At 46.1% G+C, this 19,838-nt stretch overlaps 1 protein-coding gene across 2 annotated transcripts in view; it reads right to left on the reverse strand.

The window, feature by feature from the left end:
* Positions 1-14,452, reverse strand: part of LOC121586443 (protein capicua homolog) — a 38,732-nt gene extending 24,280 nt beyond the window's left edge. For both annotated transcript variants that reach the window (XM_041903124.2, XM_041903123.2), the window contains exons 1-2: positions 14,294-14,452; positions 5,949-9,873 (exon numbers count right to left, since the gene is read on the reverse strand). In XM_041903124.2, coding sequence (XP_041759058.2) covers positions 5,949-9,708 — 3,760 coding nt within the window. In that variant the 5' untranslated portion in view covers positions 9,709-9,873; positions 14,294-14,452. The remainder of the gene's footprint in view (positions 1-5,948; positions 9,874-14,293) is intronic.
* Positions 14,453-19,838: the final 5,386 nt, after the last annotated feature.

Below are 19,838 nucleotides of genomic sequence, written 5' to 3' on the forward strand. Positions count from 1 at the left end.
TGATAGAATAGAGGAGAGAAGCACAATCCAATAAGCAGAAAGAGCTCTACACTTAACTGCACTATTTCTATCCAGAGACAAAGTATCCATGACAACACTGAAATACCATTACTCCTTTTCAGTTCAGTGGGATCAAAAAAAAACATGCCCTTGGTGCTCTGCCCGAGGTTGTGTATTGTCTGCTATATTAAGAACTGTGTGTGAGTGTCCTCCCTGTGCTCAGCAGCCTTGCATGTCTAGACAAGTCCTTTTAAAAGTTTAACTGAAACTGAAGCACACAGACCAACACCCCTTCTCACACACTCGTTGACCCCCACCCATCCCCACACCAAACTACACCACACACACACTGAGCCACACCAGTACAAACATTATGAAAGACATACCAGAACGACTGAACCACAAACATTATATTTGTCTGCCTACTACCTTATGCCTGACACAGCATTCTTGCAGCCATGTTGAACCATTTCACCACACTCAAATGTACATTTCTTGTCACTGAAGTCACTCATTTTTACACACAGGTAACTGCCAAAATAAAGAAAACACTTGAGTAAATGAGGGTTCTGACGTCTCTGTTATTGGTGTGGGGTGCATTTTCCTGGCATGGTTTAGATCCACTCAACCCCTTAGAGGGCAAGGTAAACACCAATAAATACACAGCCATTCTGAGTGATCACCTTCAACCTGTGGTGAATCATTTCTATCCCGATGGGAGTGGTCTCACTCTCTTCCAGGATGACAATGCCCCCATCCACAGGGCACGAGTGGTCACTGAATAACGATGTAAACCATATGCCATGGCCGTCTCAGTCACCAGATCTAAACCCAATTGAACACTTATGGAAGATTCTGGAACGTTTTCCACCACCGTCAACAAAACACCAAATGATGGAATTTCTTGTGGAAGAATGGTGTCGCATACCTGCAATAATAACTCTTCCCATTTCCCTTATCACTGATGTATGTTACTATGATGTCTGTACACCCCTCACCCCTATACACCTCTATATACTAACCCCTATATACTAACCCCATACACCTCTATATACTAACCCCTATACACCTCTATATACTAACCCCTATACACCCTATATAATAACCCCTATATACTAACCCCATACACCTCTATATACTAACCCCTATACACCTCTATATACTAACCCCTATATACTAACCCCATACACCTCTATATACTAACCCCTATACACCTCTATATACTAACCCCTATATACTAACCCCATACACCTCTATATACTAACCCCTATACACCCTATATAATAACCCCTATATACTAACCCCATACACCTCTATATACTAACCCCTATACACCCCTATATACTAACCCCTATATACTAACCCCATACACCTCTATATACTAACCCCTATACACCCTATATAATAACCCCTATATACTAACCCCATACACCTCTATATACTAACCCCTATACACCTCTATATACTAACCCCTATACACCCTATATAATAACCCCTATATACTAACCCCATACACCTCTATATACTAACCCCTATACACCTCTATATACTAACCCCTATACACCTCTATATACTAACCCCTATACACCCTATATACTAACCCCTATATACTAACCCCATACACCTCTATATACTAACCCCTATACACCTCTATATACTAACCCCTATATACTAACCCCATACACCTCTATATACTAACCCCTATACACCCTATATAATAACCCCTATATACTAACCCCATACACCTCTATATACTAACCCCTATACACCCCTATATACTAACCCCTATATACTAACCTCATACACCTCTATATACTAACCCCTATACACCCTATATAATAACCCCTATATACTAACCCCATACACCTCTATATACTAACCCCTATACACCTCTATATACTAACCCCTATACACCCTATATAATAACCCCTATATACTAACCCCATACACCTCTATATACTAACCCCTATACACCTCTATATACGAACCCCTATACACTAATCCCTATACACCTCTATATACTAACCCCATACACCCCTATATACTAACCCCTATATAACCACCTCTATATACGAACCCCTATACACCCCTATTTACTAACCCCTTTACACATCTATATACTAACCCCTATACACCCTATATAATAACCCCTATATACACCTCTATATACTAACCCCATACACCCCTATATACTAACCACGTAAGCCTCTATATACTAACCCCTATATACCCCCATATACTAATCCCTATACACCTCCATATACTAACCCCTATACAGCTCTATATACTAACCCCTAAACACCCCTATATACTAACCCCATACACCTCTATATACAGTGAATTCAGAAAGCATTCAGACCCTTTGACTTTTTCTACATTTTGTTACGTTACAGCCTTATTCTAAAATTGATAAAATATTTTTTCCCCCTCATCAATCCACACACAATACAACATAATGACAAAGTGAAAACAGGTTTTTAGAAATGTTTGCAAATGTATTAAGAATAAAAAAAACTGAAATACCTAATTTACATAAGTATTCAGACCCTTTGCTATGAGACTCGAAATTGAGCTCAGGTGCATCCTGTTTCTATTGATCATCCTTGAGATATTTCTGCAACTTGATTGGAGTCCATCTGTGGTAAATTCAATTGATTGGACATGATTTGGAAAGGCACACACCTGTCTATATAAGGTCCCTCAGTTGACAAAAAAATTCTGCCGCATTGAAGGTCCCCAAGAAAACAGTGGCCTCCATCATTCTTAAATGGAAGAAGTTTGGAACCACCAAGACTCTTCTTAGAGCTGGCCGCCCGGCCAAACTGAGCAATCGGGGTAGAAGGGCCTTGGTTAGGGAGGTGACCAATAATGTGATGGTCACTCTGACAGAGCTCCAGAGTTCCTCTGTGGAGATGGGAGAACCTTCCAGAAGGACAACCATCTCTGCAGCACTCCACCAATCAGGCCATTATGGTAGAGTGGCCAGATGGAAGCCACTCCTCAGTAATAGGCACATAACTGCCCGCTTGGAGTTTGCCAAAAGGCACCTAAAAGACTCTCAGACCATGAGAAACAAGATGCTCTGGTCTGATGAAACCAAGATTGAATTCTTTGGCCTGAATGCCAAGCATCACGTCTGGAGGAAACCTGGCACCACCCTACGGTGAAGCATGGTGATGGCAGCACAATGATGTGGGGATCTTTTTCAGTGGCAGGGACTGGGAGACTAGTCAGGATCGAGGGAAAGATGAACGGAGCAAAGTACAGAGAGATCCTTGATGAAAACCTGCTCCAGAGCGCTCAGGACCTCAGACTAAGGCGAAGGTTCACCTTCCAACAGGACACCGACCCTAATCACACAGCCAAGACAACGCAGGAGTGGCTTCGGGACAAGTCTCTGAATGTCCTTGAGTGGCCCAGCCACAGCCCGGACTTTAACCTGATCTAACATCTCTGGAGAGACCTGAAAATAGCTGTGTAGCGACACTCCCCATCCAACCTGACAGAGCTTGAGAGGATCTGCAGAGAAGAATGGAGAAACTCCCCAAATACGGGTGTGCAAAGCTTGTAGCGTCATACCCAAGAAGACTCAAGGCTGTAATCGCTGCCAAAGCTGCTTCAACAAAGTACAGAGTAAAGGGTCTGAATACTTAAAGTTGAAGTCGGAAGTTTACATACATCTTAGACAAATACATTTAAACTCAGTTTCCCTGTCTTAGATCAGTTAGGATCACCACTTTATTTTAAGAATGTGAAATGTCAGAATAATAGTAGAGAGAATGATTTATTTCAGCTTTTATTTCTTTCATCACATTCCCAGTGGGTCAGAAGTTTACATACACTCAATTAGTATTTGATAGCATTGCCTTCAAATTGTTTAACTTGGGTCAAACGTTTCGGGTAGCCTTCCACAAGCTTCCCACAATAAGTTGCGTGAATTTTGGCCCATTCCTCCTGACAGAGCTGGTGTAACTGAGTCAGGTTTGTAGGCCTCATTGCGCGCACCCGCTTTTTCAGTTCTGCCCACACATTTTCTATAGGATTGAGGTCAGGGCTTTGTGATGGCCACTCCAATACCTTGACTTTGTTGTCCTTAAGCAATTTTGGCACAACCTTGGAAGTATGCTTGGGGTCATTGTCCATTTGGAAGACCCATTTGCGACCAAGCTTTAACTTGACTGATGTCTTGAGATGTTGCTTCAATATATCCACATAATTTTCCTTCCTCATGATGCCATCTATTTTGTGAAATGCACCAGTCCCTCCTGCAGCAAAGCACCCCCACAGCATGATGCTGCCACCCTGTGCTTCACGGATGGTATGGTGTTCTTCGGTTTGCAAGCATTCCCCTTTTTCCTCCAAACATAACGATGGTCATTATGGCCAAACAGTTCTATTTTTGTTTCATCAGACCAGAGGACATTTCTCCAAAAAGTACAATCTTTGTCCCCATGTGCAGTTGCAAACCGTAGTCTGGGTTTTTTATGGCGGTTTTGGAGCAGTGGCTTCTTCCTTGCTGAGTGGCCTTTCAGGTTATGTTGATATATGACTCGTTTTACTGTGGATATAGATACTTTTGTACCTGTTTCCTCCAGCATCTTCACAAGGTCCTTTGCTGTTGTTCTGGGACTGATTTGCACTTTTCGCACCAAAGTACGTTCATCTCTAGGAGACAGAACGCGTCTACTTCCTGAGTGGTATGACGGCTGCGTGGTCCTGTGGTGTTTATACTTGCGTACTATTGTTTGTACAGATGAAAGTGGTACCTTCAGGCGTTTGGAAATTGCTCCAAAGGATGAACCAGACTTGTGGAGTTCTACAAAAAAAAAATCTGAGGTCTTGGCTGAATTATTTTGATTTTCCCATGATGTCAAGCAAAGAGGCACTGAGTTTGAAGGTAGGCCTTGAAATACATCCACAGGTACACCTCCAATTGACTCAAATTATGTCAATTAGCCTTTCAGAAGCTTCTAAAGCCATGACATCATTTTCTGGAATTTTCCAAACTGTTTAAAGGCACAGTCAACTTAGTGTATGTAAACTTCTGACCCACTGGAATTGTGATACAGTGAATTATAAGTGAAATAATCTGTCTGTAAACAATTGTTGGAAAAATTACTTGATGTCCTAACCGACTTGCCAAAACAATAGTTTGTTAACAAGAAATTTGTGGAGTGGTTGAAAAACAAGTTTTAATGACTCTAACCTAAGTGTATGTAAACTTTCGACTGTAACTGTATGTAAATGTATTTTTTAATTATGGGGTATTGTGCGTAGATTGATGAGGAAAATAAACAATTTCATCCATTTTTTAATAAGGCTGTAACGTAACAAAACGTGGAAAAAGTCAAGGGGTCTGAATACTTTCTGTATGCACTGTACTAACCCCATACACCTCTATATACTAACCCCTATACACCCCTATATACCTACCCCTATATACCTCTATATACTAACCCCATACACCTCTATATACTAACCCCTATACACCCCTATATACCTACCCCTATATACCTCTATATACTAACCCCTATACACCCCTATATACCTACCCCTATATACTAACCCCTATACACCCCTATATACCTACCCCTATATACCTCTATATACTAACCCCATACACGTCTATATTCTAACCCCTATACACCTCTATATACTAACCCCTATATACTAACCCCTATACACCCCTATATACTAACCACTATATACTAACCCCTATACACCTCTATATACTAACCCCTATACACCCCTATATACTAACCACTATATACTAACCCCTATACACCCCTATAGACTAACCCCTATATACACCCCTATATACTAACCCCTATATATTAACCCCTATTCAGCCCTACATACTAACCCCTATACACCCCTACATACTAACCCCTATATACTAACCCCTATATACTAAACCCTATACACCCCTATAATGATTGTTGTCTTACCTGTCCCGGGCCGTCCAATGATGATGTCCTTGCGGGGTGCAGGGTGAGGGGACTCGGCTGGTAGGATAAGTGGCAGCAGGGCGGTTGGCGAGGGGTGGCAGGCTACCGGCTGGGGCAGTGCCCCTCCAATGGCGTCCTGGTGCCCGCCGGGCTTCCTCTCCCACTCCCTACCGCCTGATCCAGAGCTGGAGAGGGCGGAGCCAGTAGAGAAGATGGAGGCGGAGCCACCACTGAGGGCTGGGCTGGAGTGAGCAGGGCGTCCGGCGACGGCTGGGATCAGGGACTGGGAGGAGGTTACAAGGACCAGGGTGGAGGCGGGGTTTCGCAGGAGGACTGCTCCATTGGTGGCGGCGCCGTTGATGGGCACGGGTGCTTGGAGGCCGGTGGCAAGGTGCAGGGGCTGGATGTGCTCTCTGGAGGAGCGGCCCCCTCCTCCCCTCCTCCCCAGGGGTCCATCTGTGAACTTGGCCAGGGGGACGTCGGGGTTCCGCACGATGACAGGGGAGTCTCGCAGGGGCACAATGCGGCGGGGGCTGGGGTCCTGGGGCAGGGGGGAGGGAGGGGTGGGGGACACCAGCATGGGTGGGGGGGTGGAGGCGGCGGAGGACGGGGGGCGGCTGGTGGCGCTCCGCGGCCGGGGGAAGGAGAGGGAGGAGGGAGTGGTGGGCTGGCTCTGAGGAGAGAGCACCCTGAAGGCAGCTGGGCTGAGGCCTATAGTCTCCCCTAACTGCTGGTCGGGCTTAGCGTAATCCTGGGCAGAGAGGGGCAGGGGCGGAGGAAGGGCATCAAGTTTCCGCTTGCTGGGGCTCATGGGCACGGTGAAGGTGAGGTTGGTCTGGAAGGTGGGTACGATGCCCGACAGGTGGCGTTCACGCTCCGAGCCCGGCGTGCCAATCTTAGTGCCGCTCAGGTGACGGTGGCGGCGAGGGGTGAGCGAAGGCGGCGCCGTGATGGGGCTGAAGGTGGCCGGGCGGAAGACGAAAAGCGGGGAAGGCGAGGGCGACGGCGTGGGCGAGAAGGGCGACTGGTTGGAGATGGGAGAGAAGGAGGGCGTGCCCGAGCGGGAGCTGCCCAGAGACACCAGCATGGTGGCCGCCTCGCACTCATCAAAGTCGAAGCGTGATAAGTCCTGGGGCAGGAGCGAGGGCAGGACCAGGCGGGGGCGTGAATCCCCTCCCCTACTGCTCGCTTCGCTGCTGTCTCGCGACGTGTTGTCCCAGTCGAACTCTGAACTGGTCCGGCCGCCGCCCAGTCTCAGGTCTGACGGGGTTAGGGTGCCCGTACTGCTGGCCCCGCCACGTTCTCTGCCCCCTCCGCTGGCCTCCATCTCTTTAGTTCTCATGGAGAGATGACGCGAGCAGTAGCCTCTTCTCTGGGACTCCTTAGAGCAGCCCTCTCTGGAGCACAGCCTCCTCCACTGCTTGCCGTTGAACTTCTTGCGGATGCCTGTGGGGGTACACACCACGTCGCCCTTCTTGTACTTCTGCTGGGCTGCCGTGAGCGGGGTGCGGGAGCGTGATGAGGACGCCGAACCCGAGCACGAGCCTCCACCTCCTCCAGATGCACCGTGGGAGCTGGAGTTTGAAGAGGGCGGCTTATCCAGGGAGCCGCGGGAGGACGAGGAGGACGAGGAGGACAAGGGGGGCAGAGGGGGCAGCTGAGGGGTGGCGATGACGGCCGCCCCCACTGCCAGCGTTCCCGACTCCAGGCCCAGTAGCACCGTGGGGGAGGGAGGGGGGTGGTGGTTGAGGGCCAGGTGGGGGCCCACCAGCGGAGTGCCTCCGAGGCCCCGGACCACGGACAGGTGGGGGCTAGGGTAGCCAGGGGGCGGCTTGGAGAGTATGTGCCTGTGCTGGGACACCGCCAGGGCCTTGACCTCCCCCCCCGCTGCCCCCATGGGCACCATGCTGAAGTTGGACACCTCTATGTCCTCCTCAGGGGTCAGGGGCATGAAGTGGTGGTGCTGTTTGGCCCTCTCTCGGTTATCTCTCTCTTGTTTCCTCTTGATCTCCCTCTCTCTCTCCATCAGGTCCTTCTCTCGCTCCCATTCTCTTCCGGGCACCAGACTCAGCACCGAGGCAGGGGTAACGGGGGAGCTGACAGTAGAGGAAGATGAGGAGGCGGGGGCCGTTCCAGGGTATGAAAGCCTCCCCAACACGGACCCAGTCACAGTCGCGCTGAGCCCCATCCCACGGCTGAGTCGACACAGCTCCTGCTCCACCTCTATCTCGTCCCTGTCCTCTCTCTCTCTCTCCCTCTCTCTCCCTCTCTCGGCGGCGGCATTGCTTTCCTCTCGCCCCCCTCCGGAGGGTCCCAGGTCGAGGTCCCAGGGGGGCACCAGCAGGCGGAGGCTCTGACGGGACACCCACACAGCCGTCGGAGTGCCCACACTGCCATCCCCCTCCTCATCCCCTGGCGGCGCTCTATCCTCCAACAACACTCTATAGGGGTAGGACACAGCCGGGTGGGTGTCCACCTGGGTTACCAGGCCCTCTCGGTACCACTGGCGCTGGGCCTCTGTGGTGCCGCTGTCCTCGTTACCTCCGAAGGGCACGCACACAGGGGTGCCGATGGGCACGGCCTGGGAGCCAGGCGGCGGGGCATCCATGATGATGTCCACTGGCCCCTGGGCACCCTCACGGAACGGGTACCGGTACAGCTCCTTCTCGCCGTTCAGCTGCACCTCCAGGCTGCCATGCTCGCCGCTCACCCTCCGCACCACACCCGCTCGGAACACTGAGTCCATGCTCTCCCTCCCCCCTCCTCCGTTCTCCTCTTCCTCTTTTCCACTCCTTCTCCTAGCCTGCCTGGCTAGCACCCGCTGGTTTTTTAAACCTTTGGCCAGGGCGTCAGCTAGCGCGTCCGACAGGCTCTGTGGGGTCGGAGTGTGTGGGGTGCTACATTGCACCAGGGCTAGGGTGTGTGCTTCGGTGGTGGGATTGGTGTGGTGAGAGTTGGAGCGGTGTGGCTCGCTCACATCCAGGTCGTGTTCGCTGGCTGTGTCTGTAGAAGAGCAGCGGACAGGGCTGGGGGAGATTTCTCTGCCTCCCTCTGGGACTCTCCTATCTCTGTCTCCTATGGGAGGGGGTCCAGGTGTGCTGTCCCTGTCCTGTGATGGAGCTATAGTGGTAGTGTAGTCCTCCGCTGGTCTCCTGATCTGACTGTTGATGTCAGTGAGCGAACCGCCCTCACTCGCTGCCGAAGAAAAGCCCGACGACTGACTTCCGGTGTTACTGCCACAGTGAGCACTATTGCTGCTCAGTGGAGGCGTGCCGGGGTTGCCGTGGTTGGCGGCGGCAGCGGCGGCAGCACAGTGCTCAGAGGTGTACTTCTTCTTGGGGACGCGGGCCTTGAAGGTGGCCGTCTTGCGGTTAGACGAGGGGTTGGGGCTGTTGGCAGCACTGGCGGTGCTGCTGCTGCTGTCTGTGCTGTGGGTGCTCAGCGACTTGACGCTCCCTGGGTGGGAGTCCTCCGACTTCCCAGGGAGGGACCCTGCTGCTGCGGCCGCTGTCTCTGGGAGCCGGGGCCCCTCTCTGTGGTCATCCCTCTCTGGCGTGGCCCTCGCCTTGAGTGTCACCGACTCCTCCTGAGAAGACTCTGAGTGAGATGAGGTTTGGGGTGAGGTCTGACTTTTGGGGGACCTATCTTTGTTCTCGTCCGAGTCTCTTTTCTCCCCATTGTCCCCCGCCCCCCGTCTCTTCCCCCCTTTGGCCCGGGTCGACGGGGGAAGGCGCCTTCCTTGCTTTTTAATCGGCTTCATCTCTGCATTGGAGTTCTTTACTATTTACAGTGGCTTATTTTTCCAGAATCCAGAATCTTTGTTCCTCTCTCCTCCCTCTACTTCCCTGCTCTTCTAGCCACTCTCTTTCTCATCACGTCCTTTCCTCTTTCTGTTTCTCCAGCTCTTTCCACCTTATTCCAGACCCTGAAACAGAGCAGAACGTAACAAGGGCTGGATTATTCATGTTTGAATGCATTGTGACATTATACAAAGCCTATTCACCGGACAAGGTAGCGGTGGGGTGAAGTGGTTGTCAAAGCAAAACTGGGCCCAGTTTTTCAAAATAATTTCAAATACAGGCCTATTCTATAAAACCATATAGTTTGAGTCCTTGGTAATGCATTTATTATTGATAGGAATGATATATAATTCAACTCAAGAAGTAATGGGTATTACCATTTTATTACAAAATAATTTCACATGAATATACATTAGGAAAACCTACTCTGTCCATGACATAGACTGACCAGGTGAATCCAAGTGAAAGCTATGATCCCTTATTGATGTCACCTGTTAAATCCACTTCAAATCAGTGTAGATGAAGGGGAGGAGACAGGTTAAAGAAGAATTTTTAAGCCTTGAGACAATTGAGACATGGATTGTGTATGTGTGCCATTCAGCGGGTGATTGGGCAAGAGAAAATATTTCAATGCCTTTGAACAGGGTACGGTAGTAGGTGCCAGGCGCATCGGTTTGAGTGTGTCAAGAACTGCAACGCTGCTGAGTTTTTCACGCCCAACAGTTTCCCGTGTGTATCAAGAATGGTCCACCACCCAAAGGACATCCAGCCAACTGGATGTCCTTTGGGTGGTGTCAACATGGGCCAGAATTGGAGTCAACATGGGCCAGCATCCCTGTGGAATGCTTTCGACACCTTGTAGAGTACATGCCCCGACGAATTGAGGCTGTTCTGAGGGCAAAAGGGGGTACAACTCAATATTAAGAAGGTGTTCCTACTTTTTCGTACGCTCAGTGTATAATGTGTACATTACATAATGTTGCCTACAGTTGAAGTTGGAAGTTAACATACACTTAGGTTGGAGTCATTAAAACTTGTTTTTCAACCACTCCACAAATGTCTTGTTAACAAACTATAGTTTTGGCAAGTCGGCTAGGACATCTACTCTGTGCATGACACAAGTAATTTTTCCAACAATTGTTTACAGACAGATTATTTCACTTATAATTCATTGTATCACAATTCCAGTGGGTCAGAAGTTTACATACACTAAGTTGACTGTGCCTTTGAACAGCTTGGACAATTCCAGAAAATGATGTCATGGCTTTAGAAGCTTCTGATAGGCTAATTGACATAATTTGAGTCAATTGGAGGTGTACCTGTGGATGTATTTCAAGGCCTACCTTCAAACTCAGTGCCTCTTTGCTTGACATCATGGGAAAATCAAAATGAATTGTAGACAATTTATTGTATTGAAGCAACATCTCAAGACATCAGTCAGGAAGTTAAAGCTTGGTCGCAAATGGGGCTTCCAAATGGACAATGACCCCAAGCATACTTCCAAAGTTGTGGCAAAATGGCTTAAGGACAACAAAGTCAAGGTATTGGAGTGGCCATCACAAAGCCCTGACCTCAATCCTATAGAAAATGTGTGGGCAGAACTGAACAAGCGTGTGACTCAGTACACCAGCTCTGTCAGGATGAATGGGCCAAAATTCACCCAACTTATTGTGGGAAGCTTGTGGAAGGCTACCCGAAACGTTTTACCAAAGTTAGCAATTGAAAGGCAATGCTACCAAATACTAATTGAGTGTATGTAAACTTCTGACCAATTGGGAATGTGATGAAAGAAATAAAAGCTGAAATAAATCTCTCTCTACTATTATTCTGACATTTCACATTCTTAAAATAAAGTGGTGATTCTAACTGACCTAAGACAGGGAATTTTTACTAGGATTATATGTCAGGAATTGTGAAAAACTGAGTTTAAATGTATTTGGCTAAGGTGAATGTAAACTTCCAACTTAAACTGTATATCACATATAATTATACACCTAACACTGTGTGAATACAAATTAAACCATAATGAAGCAATCTTATATAGTGTGTAAAGTAATATAACAATTTAGCAGAATAGTGGGGAGCACATTTGGAAGTGCTTGTCCAGACAAGTCTGCACCCACATACACACACTCTCCCCCTCTCTCTGGTTTCTTGGCTATGGCAGTTGAGGAGGGGGAATTCCTTCTTGTTCACTAGCATTTCTCTTTTTCTCTTTCTCTCTCACTCGTTCTCGGTGGTGACCTTTATCTATTTCATAGCTGAACCAATCCACCCCTACAATCCACACTTCCTGTCATGGAACATTACCTAACTTCCTGCTACTTCATTACCCTCTCTCTTTAGTCCTCTCTTTCCCCTTAGATTTCATACCAACCACTCTCTCATTTAGAGGCATTTTTCATGTTGCTGGAATGCTGACCTATGTGGATGACAGAAACTAACTGAAAACCAACAGGTTTGATTTGGGTTTTCCATTGAAACAGGCAGCGCCATGTGTTGTAGGCCTATCTTGCCTTATTCCAGCACACAGTTCCCATCCGCCTCAGAGTTTCAGACAACACAACGCCATGATTCAACAAAAAGCCTATCTAATCCTCTAACAAAGCACGACCAAAGACAAACATCAAAGTCTAGACAAAATTATGTTGTGGAGTATGAGTTTGCTTTTATCACATGGGATTTAATGCTACATGTCATGGAATGTTTGAGACATGTACATCATGTCTGGGACAAATTATGATATTTATTGAATATTAGTGTCATGTACGTCTAGTAATTTAATTAATTTAGCTCTACAGAACTCCAAGGTATCTATCTACTTATAATGAGAAACTACAGACCTGTATTGTTGTGACCACACTACATGTAAACTGCTGTTTGATAATACACAGTTACAACCCAGTATCTGTATTATGGAAATTATATTCAGGAGACTTGAGATTGCATTCAAAGAACTGTCATCATAAAAATAATTTGTTGCCTCACTTTTTTCAAGTTGAAAGTGTGCACATTGTTTACTCAATAGTGCACTATGCACACCAGCAAGTATGTGGGTGAGTGTCATAGTGATAACAATTTCGAGAAAAGAAGGCACAACGCATTTCCCTTCTAAATGTATGAGCCTTATCCATTTATCAATATTGCATCAATGTTCAATCTTGTGTTATATCAATGTTCAATAAATGTTGTCATTTCAATGCTGTATAAACCTAGCATGCTGAACTATTACCATGTTATAGCATTGCCATTTGTCACCATTGGATAACTTGTGGTAATATCCTATGTGAGCATAATTAAAATCAATATTCGCATAACATCCCACTGGGCAGACGTCTATTCAACGTCTATTCTACGTTGGTTAAACATAATTTCATTTAAATCACGTGGAAAAAACGTTGATTCAACCAGTGTGTGCACAGTGGGATGAATTTACACCTCGACTATTTCGATTAATCAATACATAACTATAAAACCATGATAACTAGTGGAGAATATGGATCTATCGTGCAACTACCGGATAACTTACAAATGTCACGTAGGGCCTACCTACCAAAGTACTTAGGCTGAATGTAGATTATTATTATTATTATTATTATTAACAACAACCCTAAAGTGAAGTACTGTAAAATGCAAACGAATGCAAGAATGGCGTCACTGTTAGTTTCGCTAAATAGTACCGTACGGTATATGTGTCAAGCACTCTTATTGGTCGTAGTGCTTTGCGATTACTATCAGCTTACTACACAACAGGGCCGTGAAGTCCAGTGACGCAGGTCTAACAACACAAGGCCGCTTAGAAAAATCTTCTTCGTGCAACATTTAACACGGGAAATTAAACATTTAAAGGCCTAGTATTCCAAAATATGGTGCTGTGGAACAACTCATAAAAATGTATTACAAACAGACTTAGGCTTACTTAAATCTAACAATATGTAATTACCTCGTACGACAGCAGCCCAAGTAATTATGCTGCGAATTCATTCGTGACAACCGTTGTAAAATGTTGACATTACTGGATGCAACTTAGTAACTAATTTACCAGCGAGTGCAAACGCAACAATGTACATTAAGTTACAATAAAAAGTACAAATTGTGGACACAACGTAGAAACGCGGCCCACAAGCCCAGGCGAAGGACAGATTCAAATAGACATTTTGTATCACGAATAGTAGCCTATGGCGAGATAATAAAGCTAATAACTATGTAGGTGATGCAGATGGCTTCAAGGTTTTGCCTTCAAGCGCAACCGAAGAAAAACACTTATAGGAAGTCTCACTCTTATAATGGCAGTTATGGCGATGGATATTTTCTGGGGGAAAAGTTTTAGGCTGACAATCCTCCCGCACCGCTCCCTTTTTATGAAGTGTGGCATCCAATCCTCTCTTTACTTCTCTCCGTAGAGTATTATAAAAAAGGAAAATATAATTGTATTAGTAGTTACAAAGGGTGCTTATTATTGGCAACGTCTACAACGTAGCAGCTCGACAAAGCAAAACTGGCTACTGCAGTGCTGCAGAAGAAAGATTCGTAGGTTTTACTCACCACAGAATTATTTTCAATGCAGATATTTATTGAGTCAGTAGCAAAATCGATAGTAGGCCTATAGTCGGAAATCCAGGGTTGACATTTAACGGACTGTCACATTATCTTTCTTCTGTAAAGCAACTTAAAGGAGGAAAAACTACTGCTCTGTACATTCTATTCTACTCTACAAGCTCAAAATGGTGAATGAAGCCCAAAGCCTTGACAACCAGTCCATGTAGCCAATCAGAGGACAGATTTCACTACAGTAGCCAGTAGATTTCATGAATCCAAGGAGCTACACGGCAATGTATATTTGATTGACACCGTGTTTAGTCGAATCGTGCTGTGGAAAAACACCAAACAGCTGTTTAGGACAGGGCTGCGGCATCCAATAGTGCTTTAGGGGAGGTCTGCTGACAGGGAGTAGGCGGGCGAATGGAAGAAAAATAACTCTCCTCACCAATCTACAAACGCATACAGCGGAGTTAACAGTCCTATAAAAATTGTCATTTCGGACCTGATGTTCTTTAACGCTCGGTTTTGCAGTTGTGGTAATGTAAGGACATCTGTTGTAAAAAAAAAAAAAAAAACGACATATAACCTGTAGCTTACATGACCAGTATAGAAGAGGAGGCAAGTGACGTTCAACCAGCAAGTACATGGGGAGGGGAATGGGATATAAAAAGTTTAGAGCGGTTTATTTGCGCTGATCAATGCGCTCAAGCAAGTGACATAGAAAACCTAGACATTATGAATTTCCATGTCTGTTATTCATTTCGAATAACCGTTTTTTTATCAATCGTTTTTTTCTATTGTATCCCATTCGATATTTTCATTATTCTCCTTTACATTAGCCAGTCTAGCCAATCACAGCGCTCTATAGACTATCGTTGACTTCAGGGCGCGCTTTGTCCCGCCTCCCCATCCAACCTGATAGACTTTAAAGCTAACGTCACCAAATCGATCTACGATTGGCCAAATGATAGAGGGTCTCTAGGCCAATGACCAGGTACTGTGATGAGGTCATGATGCTTGTTGCCATCAGCTGAGCCGAACAGGAAGGGTCCAGAGTAAATTAAGCTAAACCTAGCATTACTGTTCCTAAGGAAATTAGCCATATATACTCCTCAGTAGGCAGTCCTCAGTTAAACATTTCATAATGATGATAGGTATCCTGTTTGTATGGATTGGTTTGTAGCAGTGCAACACACTGCACTGTTCCCTGCATGTACAGATGGTGAGCGGACTGGTCTTGGTCAACAGTATAGTTATGTTTACTGCGGCAATGTAGTGTGTTTGCCACGCACGTACCATGTAGTTATAACATGCTAGGGCGTTACGTAACCTTTGTGCGTGGAAGTGCACACACACAGCAGGTTCATACACACACACCAAGCTCGTACACATATACGCGCATGCATAGGCCTACACACCAGGCTCATACACGAGCTGTACGCACACGCACACACACACACACACACACACACAGGGATATGCAAGCCTGTTCCACGCCTTGATGGGTAGAGCACTGCAGTCTCTCAGCAGTCTGTGTTCATTCACTATGTCTACGCATCATCAGAAATGTAGGACAACAGAATACAAGAGAAGAGAGGCTGCTGAGGGGAGAACGGCTCATAATAATGGCCGGAACTGAGCAAATGGAATGACATCAAACACCTGGAAACCATGTGTTTGATACCATTCCACTGATTCCGCTCCAGTCATTACCACGAGCCCGTTCTCCTCAATTAAGCTGCCACCAACCTCACGTGGAGAGAAGTAGCTTTGAGAAATAATTTCGTAAACCAGTGATATAGACAGAAAGTTTGAACGATGCAAACACCATACAGGATCTCTCGTTTTTAATGGGCTCGTTGAGTAATCCGGTAACATATTACTTAAAGCCTGCAGGTATAATGGTTTTATAACTCTGTATAAAGACTTTATAAATCCAAAAAAAAATTATTGGCCACATACACATATTTAGCAGATGTTATTGCGGGTGTAGCGAAATGCTTGTGTTCCTAGCTCCAACAGTGCAGTAGTATTTAACAACTCACAACAATACACACAAATCTAAAAGTAAAATAATGGAATTAAGAAATATATAAATATTAGGATGAGCAATGTCGGATTAGCATTGACTCAAAATTCAAAAGGCACTCGCACATCTGAGCTATCTTTGTTGCAGGTGCATGTTAACCGTTGAATAAGATGAGAAAAAATAAGAACCCGTACACTGCTCTTGCTAGTATCACTGCTCTTTAATAAGCTTTACGTATCAGCCTCAAGGCCTTCATCAGAGCTTTGTGAGTATTTTTAAATTAGCACCCTTATGTAGACATAGCCCCACCCACAACCGTTCAATGCATCGAATGGGGTTGGAGTGCAGGGAAAATAAGTAAGTTACCAAATATAACAATATGCATTTCATAAATATTCTAATAAAGTGTGTACATAAAACGTATTAAACACATCTGTAAAACCACAATGAGGACATCGACCGATTAAGCAAGTTTTCATAAATCATTGGGTACAGCGCAAGAAACCATTTACATTTATTTACATTTAAGTCATTTAGCAGACACTCTTATCCAGAGTGACTTACAAATTGGTGCATTCAACTTAGGATAGCCAGTGGGACAACCACATCTTGATCACAGTAAGTACACTTCTTCAAACAAGCAGCTGTGAGCAAAGTCAGTGCAATCAGGGACAACTACATCTCGATCACAATAAGTACATTTCTTTAAACAAGTCAGTGCTAGCAGGTGAAATAAGTCAGGTGTTAGTTTAGACAAAAGACAGTGGTAGTAAAGGGGGGGTAGAAGGATTACTATTATACTATTCCAGGTATTCCTTAAAGAGGTAGGGTTTCAAGTGTCTCTGGAAGGTGGTCAGTGAATCCGCTGTCCTGGCGTCATGGGGGAGCTTGTTCCACCATTGGGGTGCCAGAGCAGTGAATAGCTTTGACTGGGCTGAGCGGGAACTGTGCTTCCGTAGAGGTAGGGGGGCTAGCAGGCCAGAGGTGGATGAAACCGTCAGAGTAATCTGAAGTGGTGGCATTAATTCATGTTCACATTTACAACATAACATACATTTCATCATTAAGACCTTTAGGAAAGAATGTCTGGAGGGTGAAAATCCAAAAACATTATATTTTGCTCAGAGTATTATTTATATCACCTCCCCTGTCTGATATCTTAACTTTCTCTATGCCACAAAATCTAAAGGTAGAAATGTCATGTTTTTGTTCATTAAAATGTACTGCCACTGGATAATCCCTGTCGTTTCTCCCGATTTAACTTTTATGTTCACTAATTCATAACACTCTATTTGAGAGAACGAGAGGTTTTACCTACATAACACAGCCCACATGGACATTTAATCATGTAGATAACATGGGTGGTGGAGTATGTAATAATGTCATTTATGTGGAACCGTTTCCTGTATGTGGGTGGCAGAAATATTCACACTTCATCATATTGTTGCACTGTGCGCAACCTCTGCGTTTATAGCTACCATTCGGAAGAGGGCGTAAAAGAGCCTGGCTCATTTTCTTTTGTGGCTGGTAGTTGGCATGGACTAATTTATCGCGTAAATTGCGACCTCTCCTATATACAATAAGTGGTGGATGAAATTGACTAAAATACAGTAGAATAGAATACAGTATATACATATGAAATGGGTAAAATAGTATGTAAACATTATTAAAGTGACTAGAGTTCCATTACTAAAGTGACCAGTGATTCCATGGCTATGTATAAGGCAGCAGCCTCTAAGGTGCAGGGTTGAGTAACCGGGTGTAGCCGGCTAGTGATGGCTATTTAACAGTCTGATGGCCTTGAGATAGAAGCTGTTATTTAGTCTCGGTCCCAGCTTTGATGCAGCTGTACTGACCTTGCCTTCTGGATGGTAGCGGGATGAACAGGCTGTGGCTCGGGTGGTTGATGTCCTTGATGATCTTTTTGGCCTTCCTGTGACATCGGGTGCTGTAGGTGTCCTGGAGGGCAGGCACTGTGCCCCCGGTGATGCGTTGGGCAGACCGCACCACCCTCTGGAGAGCCCTGCGGTTGCGGGCGGTGCAGTTGCCGTACCAGACGGTGATACAGCCCGACAGGATGCTCTCAATTGTGCATCTGTAAAAGTATGTGAGGGTCTTAGGGGCCAAACCAAATTTCTTCAGCCTCCTGAGGTTGAAGAGGTGCTGTTGCACTGTCTTCACCACACTGTCTGTGTGGGTGGACCATTTCAGTTAGTCAGTGATATGTATGCCGATGTACTTGAATCTTTTCACCTTCTCCACTGCGGTCCCGTCGATGTGGATAGGGGTGTGCTCCCTCTGCTGTTTCCTGAAGTCCACGATCAGCTCCTTCGTTTTGTTGATGTTGAGGGAGAGGTTATTTTCCTGGCACCACTCCGCCAGGGCCCTCACCTCCTCCCTGTAGGCTGTCTCGTCATTGTTGGTAATCAGGCCTACTACTGTTGTGTCGTCTGCAAACTTGATGATTGAGTTGGAGGCGTGCATGGCCACGCAGTCATGGGTACAGGAGGGGGCTGAGCACGCACCCTTGTGGGGCCCCTGTGTTGAGGATCAGTGAAGTGGAGGTGATGTTTCCTACAGTCACCACCTGGGGGCGGCCCGTCAGGAAGTCCAGGACCCAGTTGCACAGGGCAGGTTCAGACCCAGGGCCCCGAGCTTAATGATGAGCTTGGAGGGTACTATGGTGATGAATGCTGAGCTATAGTCAATGAACAGCATTCTTACATAGGTATTCCTCTTGTCCAGATGGGATAGGACCAGTGTGCAGCGTGATGGCAATTGCATCGTCTGTGGATCTATTGGCGCGGTATGCAAATTTAAGTGGGTCTAGGGTGTCAGGTAAATTGGAGGTGATATGATCCTTAACTAGCCTCTCAAAGCAGTGCGACAGGTCGATAGTCATTTAGTTCAGTTACCTTTGCTTTCTTGGGTACAGGAACAATGGTGGACATATTGAACCATTGAGGGACAGCAGACTGGGATAGGGAGAGATTGATTGTCCGTAAACACTCCAGCCAGCTGGTCTGCGCATGCTCTGAGGACGCGGCTAGGGATGCCGTCTGGGCCGGCAGCCTTGCAAGGATAAACACGCTTAAATGTCTTACTCATGTCAGCCATGGAGAACGAGAGCCCACAGTCCTTGGGAGCGGGCCGCGTCCGTGGCACTGTGTTATCCTCAAAGCGGGCGAAGAAGGTGTTTAGCTTGTCCGGGAGCAAGACGTCGGTGTCCACGACGTGGCTGGTTTTCCCTTTGTAATCTGTGATTGTCTGTAGACCCTGCCACATACATCTCGTGTCTGAGCTGTTGAATTGCAAATCCACTTTGTCTCTGTACTGACATTTTGCCTGTTTGATGGCCTAATGGAGGGAATAACTACACAGTTTGTATTCAACCATAATCCCAGTCACCTAATGACTTATAATTACATTTCTTTTTACATTTTAGTCATTTAGCAGACGCTCTTATCCAGAGCGACTTACAGTTAGTGAGTGCATACATTTTCATACTGGCCCCCCGTG

This window comes from Coregonus clupeaformis, chromosome 17 (assembly GCF_020615455.1).
Source record: "Coregonus clupeaformis isolate EN_2021a chromosome 17, ASM2061545v1, whole genome shotgun sequence".
NCBI lineage: Eukaryota > Metazoa > Chordata > Actinopteri > Salmoniformes > Salmonidae > Coregonus > Coregonus clupeaformis.